The sequence below is a fragment of the Tarenaya hassleriana genome, unplaced genomic scaffold (genome assembly GCF_000463585.1).
Source record: "Tarenaya hassleriana unplaced genomic scaffold, ASM46358v1 Cleome47, whole genome shotgun sequence".
Lineage (NCBI taxonomy): Eukaryota > Viridiplantae > Streptophyta > Magnoliopsida > Brassicales > Cleomaceae > Tarenaya > Tarenaya hassleriana.
The window spans coordinates 799028-807493 of NW_010967396.1; the positions used below are offsets into that span (position 1 = coordinate 799028).

The 8466-nt window shown below is 30.8% G+C and overlaps 2 protein-coding genes across 2 annotated transcripts in view; both read right to left on the minus strand.

Moving 5' to 3' along the window:
* Window positions 1-4586: 4586 nt before the first annotated feature.
* Window positions 4587-5072, minus strand: LOC104825564. Its single transcript, XM_019203974.1, has one exon. The coding sequence runs from the start codon at window positions 5070-5072 to the stop codon at window positions 4770-4772; it is 303 nt and encodes a 100-aa protein (XP_019059519.1). The 3' UTR covers window positions 4587-4769.
* A 2473-nt stretch (window positions 5073-7545) lies between these two features.
* Window positions 7546-8466, minus strand: part of LOC109117181 (ethylene-responsive transcription factor ESR2) — a 1393-nt gene continuing 472 nt past the window's right edge. The window contains exon 2 of the mRNA XM_019203968.1: window positions 7546-8463. Coding sequence (XP_019059513.1) covers window positions 7622-8463 — 842 coding nt within the window. The 3' untranslated portion in view covers window positions 7546-7621. The remainder of the gene's footprint in view (window positions 8464-8466) is intronic.

Here is an 8466-nt window from a genome sequence, read left to right on the forward strand (position 1 = left end):
TTTAAATAATATTGTATAAATATGATTAATAAATAATCCTGTAAAACGGTTAACATGATTCTATATAAATATTATAAATATATGATTAGTAGATAAATAATACTCATTTTGTTTCAGATTAGATGATATTTTATAATACTATTGTATAAATATAATTAGTAGATAATCCTGTAAAACTATTAACAGGATTCTGTAAAAATTTTGTAAATATATGATTAGTAGATAAATAATACTCCTTTCATTTAAGATTAAATGATGTTTTACAATAATATTTTTGTTTCAAAATAAGTGACGTTTTTTAGATTTTTCATGTAGTTTTTAATTTTTTTCCAAATTTATCCCTAATTAATAATACTTAAATGTTCTAGATGTTTAGGAATAACAATTTTTTATATAATAAATAAGGATATTTTGGATAAATCATTATTTTTTCCTTAATTTATGTGTTTTAAACTTAAAAAACATTTAAAATAAAATGGAGGGAATAGTATTTTAATTTATGTATTTGCTTTATTTAGATTATAGATAATTTGTTACAAATATTTATTTTTCTTATATTTTTCAATTTCATATTTTTTCGTTGAATAATTTTTTTATTTATAAATTTTGTGTTCTTAGTATTATTGCACAATTTTAGTATATCTTGTGGTTTTTACATTAATTATTTTTAATATCCGTTGTATAAAAGGAGATAAATATAAATTGTTTTATTGATTTGAACTCATGATTTTGGTAATTCATTGAAAATTTTTATACATGTCCTATATTTTAGGAATCGTGTATATTTTTATTCATAAAGTTTTATTACATTTTATTTTCATAAAGTGTAATTTTTTTAAATTAGATTTGAATGATTCAACTTAAATTTGAATTTTATTTCATAAAAAAGTCATTTAATTTTTTATTAAAAATATATTTTTGTAAAATGATTAAATTTTTCAAATTTTATTACACCAGTCTATTTTAAAATCTTATCAATTTCTTCATAATTATATTTTTTTAGACGATCTATTATTATATTATAAATCAATAACTTAAATTTAAAATAACAATACAAATTTTATTTAAAATATTTTTTGTTAAAAGTTTCCTATTATGTTTTCTAGTTATCATATAGTATCCAAATGTTTAAGTTATATATGTACCAGTGTATATGGGATCTTAAAAATTGGATTGTTTAACATGTTGGATATTTTATATGAAATAGGACAAAAAACTTTATTTTATGTATGATGAAAGCAAGACTTTGATAAGATTATAACAATTGTATGAATATAATAATAAAAATACCTAGTCGGAAAACTGTTACATATTTCAATTTCATATTCTTCATTAATTAGCAAAATAATAGAATACAAAAATTAATAGTAAAAACTAAATCTATACATATTTACATACATACATATAGTCATAGACATACATGCAGAAGGAAAAAAAAAATATAAACTTTGAATATGTTCGGCAGGTGACGCTGCTATGTGGTCACCATATCGATCGACTGTATCTCTGGTGTAGACGATTTCCGATCACGTAACGTGACTTTTCTAATGACCAACATTGTATCTTTCAAATACTTCTCAAACTAATCCATTAAAAAGTGAAACAACCGTCTATATGGTTGTCTAATAAGGTTCAGTGGTTGGTTAAATATTGTGTCGTTTCAAATTTAGATAAGTGGATTACTTGTTCTTTTGTTTTAGTGAATCACCCAGCACAGTTATTTGGGTTTTCATCCCATCCGTATTTGTTACATATTCTCGAATTTGTCAATTTTACCCCTGGACCTAAGGACAATGATACATCACCATAAATAGATATAAATCATATTCAAAGGCGAAAATATCATAAAAATAAAAAGATTCGATTTTTCATGTGGGGATGTTGGATCAAATATCATTCGCCATTAGAGATTGAAGTTTTGGAGGCGCACTTGGATAGAGCAGTTGTCAGAAAAGCATTTTTCTTTCACCTTTAACCTGAATCACCAATAAAATATAGTAAAAAATTATCTAGTGTCAAAACATGGTTAGGAAAAATTACTGCAACTTTACCTCTTTGAAGATTGTAGAATTCAAAACCTTACGTTTTATTTGCTTCTCACCGTTGCCGGATGATATTTTATTTGCAAAGAAAAGACCGACATACAAAGGTACCTGGCAGCATCATGATCAGTTCTAAAATCAACAAAAAGCAAAGCCCTTGCAGACAGGATCAATAGAACACGAAGCGTAAACACAAATTAATTTAATTTAACTTTCTACATCTCACTCACACATATATATATAATATGTGTAAAGGTATTGAATAACGTCTTTAATGTATTTGTGAGGGAGAGATAACAATGAGTTTTGAATGATATTAAAGTCGAAACGGAGTGGAGTTTGAGATTTATTTTGCCACAAGATTACTTTTTTAATTATTATATTAAAAACCAATTGTCGACAAAAAAGATCATTGAAATAAAAGGAAATAAATGGTTCACAAGATTATTTTGTAATCTTTTTTTGTCATGTGGGGATGTTGGGAGTGGTTTTTTTTCATTTGGTGAAACTTTAGAATAGTATAGCTTTCAGCATCCATCCAAAACATACAGAGGTGCCGCCCACTGGAGTTGATGGCATGACCAAATTGGCTTATCTCCATGAGCGGGGGTCCTCCACAATCGTGCCTGCTGGTTTGCTTTAAACGATATATATATTAGATGGACATCTTGCATGATACCTGATTGTTGGAATTGATTAAACGTTTAACAGACTGTAAATCTTGGATAGAGCAGACTTACATTGGAGAGCTAAGTCCGCATCTATTTGCCGTTGCGACGGAGATGAGATTGGTCGATGGCCGAGGCTGTGAATGGGATTGTCCGCGTAAGTTTTTCTATAATTACAAAGAGAAATTCAGACCATGTTTTTTCCTTTTCTTTTTTTTTTTGTGAAATATATATGTGGTTTGGCAAAAACATATAATTATATAAAAATAATTAAATGTACCATTTCCCTTCAAAACCTCAACACAACTGGTGTATCATAAATCAGGACAATCAAAGACACAAAAGGAGTCCCAAAAAAAATAAAGCTCGGATAATAAATATAGAACCCTAGTCGACAATCTGATGATTCAACCAAATCACAAACGCAAAAGTGAAACATACAAATCAGCAGTCGAAGTCTTGAACCTCATCACCTGCGGAGAAGAAACCGTCCTTTTGTCATAGATCGAAGCTGATAGCTACCATCATCACAAGAGAAAAATCAACTCAAGGTGCGAGTAATGTAATGATAATTCGACCAAAAATATTGTCGGATAGATTTTTCCATCATCCGAACAGATTCCCGTCCTCTTCTCTTAACTTTTTTCCATACAAATCAAAAACCAATTGTTCCATTCGGGTTTTGATTTTAAATCATTCTTTCTCGAATTCTTTGAGTCATATTAGACAATTAATAATGACACGTGGCACATTTTTATGGGATGACTGTTAAATAGGAACAAAGAAAAACGTTAAGAAGCTGGCATGCAGAGGGATCCACCCATTTATCATAATATAATGAATACATAATAAATACTCCATCAAAAGATTTATGGCATTTGATCGTGTGCATAGTTTATAACAGTTTTCTGACTTAAATGCATTCTCTACGTTAGCACTATGTAGTTGAAAGGTTGATAATTGTTGCTTGTTCTTATTATTATAATAATATCAATATTAAAAAAATTGTCTGTAATTAATATGAAAATAACCATAATTTTTTAATTAAATTTTAAATTTGTAATTTTTAGAATTATTTTATAATCAGAATTTTAAAAAAAAAATTATCAAGTGAATTTCACGGGTTTTTTAACTCACAATAATTCTAAATCTATGTGTAATCAAATAAAATTTTTAATAATATATAAAACCAAGATTTGAATTGATTTTCTATATAATAAAGATGAATGATTTTTTAATTATAATAATCTGTTTTTTATTAAATTTTAAATTTGTATTTTTTAGAATTATTTTATAATCAGAATTTGAAAAAAAATATCAAGTGAATTTAACAGATTTTTTAACTAACAAATAATTCTAAATATATGTGTGATCAAATAAGATTTTTACTAATATATAAAACCAATATTAGAATTGATTTTCTATATAATAAAGATGAATGATTTTTTAATTATAAAATCTGTTATATGTCATCTAGCTAATGAAGATTATTTTTTGTATTATATGGCATATATCTAATGAAGACATTAATTAACATCATTTAAAATTTTGTCACATGGATGATGATGTGGATCCTAGATGTCCTCACCACAATCCTTTAAACCCAACTTTTATATATATAGATTGGTTCATACAAATAATTCTTATATCATATGAAAAATTAAGAATTAACATCGATTCATGAGATGTGATATCAATTTAAAACATTTTAATATTTAAGATATCATTTTAAAATATTTTGATATTTGTTTTCTCGATTATATCAAATTTAAAGTATGTTTTAAAGTGTTTTGAGGTATTTATATGTGATTTTTCTAAAAAAAATCTATTTTTTTGTTAGTCTTTAATCAAATACATTTTAGTGCATTTTTGAAAATTAATTAGTACAATCTTATAACACCATTAACTTAATTTAATAGGGTATTACACCATGTCCCGATTGATTGAATCTACATTCATAACAACAAGTAACATGACCGGTCCACGCATGCATCAACCTTTTGCAAATCATCACGAAAATTAAAAATACATCGTATATAAACTTTAAAACAATCTAAAACTAGTTAGCGTTTCCGTCGCCGGAATCCGCCTTCTTCGCCGGAGTTTCATAAAGAGAACCGGCCTCAATGCTCTGTGTACGTTGGAGAGACGACGGCTGAGGAGCCGCCGGAGTCCGGTGAAGCCTACACCGGAAAGATCCGGCGTGAGTCGTCGGAGAACAGAGGCAGTTGTTCTTCGTGATGCTCGTCTGACGTGTCAGTCCGCCGGAGCTCGCCACCACTTCCGCGACGGAGCTGTTTTCTGGCGCCGGAATCTCCGTCTTCATGTTCTCTTCGTTCATCATCTGTTGCACCTTCTCCATTTCTACGTGAAACGGTTAATAACACGAAATCGTATCATATTATATATATATAAACGGTACGCGATATGTATCGTATCATATCGATTTACAACGCGAATCAAAGATATATGTATATCCTTATTGTAATCTTAGAACGTAATAAAAACCGTATAATCATTCGTATGCGGGGAAAAAACGTATACGGATCGAAGATACGAAATTACTCATAGCAATGGAGAACGGGCAAGTGTACGTACCTCTAAGGATGAATCTAATTTCCGCAGAGAGATTTGAGTGATTTGCTGTCTATTTCGAAAATATTATATAATTTTATATTTATTTAAAATTATTATTTTATTTAAAATTTCATGGGCTTTTAGGTTGGTGTCAATCACGGGAACGATGATGGACTTCCCCAACGACCAACTGTATCCTATTCGCTTTTTTCATAATGTTTTTTCAACCACCTCGTTCAAAAGCCCCCATGCCTTCGTCGGTCCATTTATTATCTCTTCCATAACAAATATATATCGAATTAAATCTTCTATATAGCTTAAACATAAGTCCCTTTTTTCCTTCAATTTTGTAAAATTATTTGAGTTATTTGAATATTAAAACATGATTCATTTTTAAAAACAGAACCAAAAGTTATATTATTTAGAAAGACAAAATTTTAAGTATTTTGAACTTTGTTATTTCACTCCCACTTTCCGCTATTTTATTTTTTAATTGTTTCGTCCGCCACATCGTCCAGAACCATTAATATATCAGATATCACATGAAATTGTCCCATACGGCATTATTTAATTATGAATCAACAACGATTCGTTAATTGATGACGTGTGATTTAGGGTCTAAATTGTGATGGATCATCACATGACTCGTTTTTTTTTTTTTTAAATGTTGTGTATATCATATTTTTTTTCTTTGAATGTGAAATTTTATTATTCAAAAATTTAACGATATAAAATGATATGAGATATTGTTTTATTTTTTCTTCGGAAAATTCAGTTACACACTACAACTTAAAGAATATTATATTTATATATTATTAAGAAAGATAATATCATCTAGATAATTTAATTTAATCGGTAAAACATATGTAAAAAATCTTTCACAATTCAGATTCGAGTCTTCATTTAGGGGTATTTACATAGATTTCCTACGTTTTAAAAATTCGATCCTTTAAAAAATATATTGGGTCGAATACCTAATAAACTTTCGTATTATAAAAAAAATATATCATATCTAGATTAGAAAATCTTTATATAAAATACAGATTTTCTCTATAAACTCTTTCTATTAACAAAAATCATAGGATATATTATATATGTTTCATAGGAACAGCCAGAAGAAAAATCACAACCTCCGTGGCTAGAGTTTATTTCATATATGACCAAATGCATTGGGAACAATTGCAAAACATTATAAGATCATATATACACTCTATCATCACCGTCGGGATGATTGAATTCAAGAGAAATATCAAAATCAAAATGGATAAAATCCCATTAAGAATGTTTACTTAACTTGTAAAACGGTGAAAATTAATTATTAAAATTTTTAAAACTAACAAAATGTACAATAATTTTCTCAACTGCATTAAAAAAAATGTTTCGTTATAACGGAATTGCGTTTGTAACCGGTGGGTGTCGTAATCGAATGTCTCGAGAAACCGAGTATTAATTCTAAAAATTTCTTATCTCGTTACTGCAAACGTCAAATCTTGTTCTTCGACATTAATTAGTTGTTGTACTAATTAATTATAACACTCATATTTTAAAAATAAATTAAATAAATGTTTTTATAGATGCAGGATAAGAAAAGACAAAGGCTGTCTTTCTAACTTCCGAAGTCAACTCAGTCGAAAAGCTTTTGAGTTAGATCTCCTTGGATCTCATTCGTCTCCTTTTTCTTGTCTTTATTCTACCGTATGCATTTTTCTCCCGGTCCATTATTATTTCATTAATAATTAAATTTTCATACTCTTGTAATTTATGTAGTAAGCATAAAATAGGGTTCGACGGTAGAAAATGAATAAACGTGTGAATGGAAACACATCATTTCATTTCTCTCTTTTTTTTTTGGTAAAAAATTAATTCCATAGAACGAAATTATCCTTAATATTAATGGACTGACTACTAACACTGCGTAATTTAAGGATCGCAAAACCATTATATGGAAATATTTCATTTCTCATTGTTTTATGTTATAGCGATCGATCGTGGTTCATTAAACATTTTCTAATCATCTTAATCGAAAAGGAGGTGCGTTATCGCACGTCAAACATTTGTACTATACGATCCGAAAACATGAAATAATATTTTGATTTCCATATATAAACTGTAAACCATGTAAACATCTCATTAATAAACTGATTACTACGTAGAAAATCTCCATGCCTAAGCTGATTAAGACTTATCCCATCTAATACAGCAGCAATCATGAACTGATCGCTAAAGACAGAGATTTTGACTCCAAGGTTACCCTAATCTCATTCCTCAAAACCCTAAAATGTAGCAGCAAATTGCTTAGCGGGATAAACTTCATAATACTAATAAGATAACGAGCTAATAATCATGAAAGCAGTACGGATAATGATTCCAACACATCCCAACACAGCCATTACGGTCGAGAGTAGCCGCAATCCCACTGTCGACCCAACCAAATTCTCCACGTTGAACACAATCCACGCTCTGATGATGATTCCCCGGAAAGCCATCATTTTCTTCAGCATTTTCCCATTTCCCGCCATTCAAGGAACATATATTCGCCGGAAAACTACTCTCCGGCGACGGAAACACATCAACCATCGACGGCTGGTTATTATGACCAAGAGAAGTCTTTGGCAATGGAGGAACCGATGCTTCTTCCGAGCTAGGTTTCGGCAAAAACCCTTGAACGATCTCTTCAAGAAGACCGGACCCGAGTGGTTCCGGTTCGAAGAACGGCGTTACGGAGTTCTTGTCGTTTTCGGTGTTCATCTTCTTCGCTTTATGTGTAAGATCATCTTCTGATTTGGCAACTGTACCCGTTAAAGTCCCATGCACAACGTTTACGACGTCGTTTTGGAGGTTAGAGACACGACAAAGAGACTGCGACGACGTTATAACGTCGCCTAGAAGAAACATGTTCGCCGGAGACGGCGGAGGCAAAAACATACGGTGGCGAAGAGGCTCCAGTGGCGGGGGCGGTGGAGGAGGAGGGAGGATCGGGTAGACGAAGTTGGTCCGAGCCTTGATGCCGCGCATGGCTCGAGCCGCGCAGTCGTAGGCGCAGGCGGCTTCTTCCGCCGTGTCGAACGTCCCGAGCCACCGCCTCTCCTTCGACAAAGGGTCACGAATCTCCGCCGCGTAACGGCCCCAAGGCCGGCGTCTGACGCCGCGGTATCTCATGCTCGAGCCGCCGGAGCCTG

Coding starts and splice junctions, on each gene's coding strand:
- LOC104825564 (XM_019203974.1), bottom strand. CDS start 5,072: ATGGAGAAGGTGCAACAGATGATGAACGAAGAGAACATGAAGACGGAG.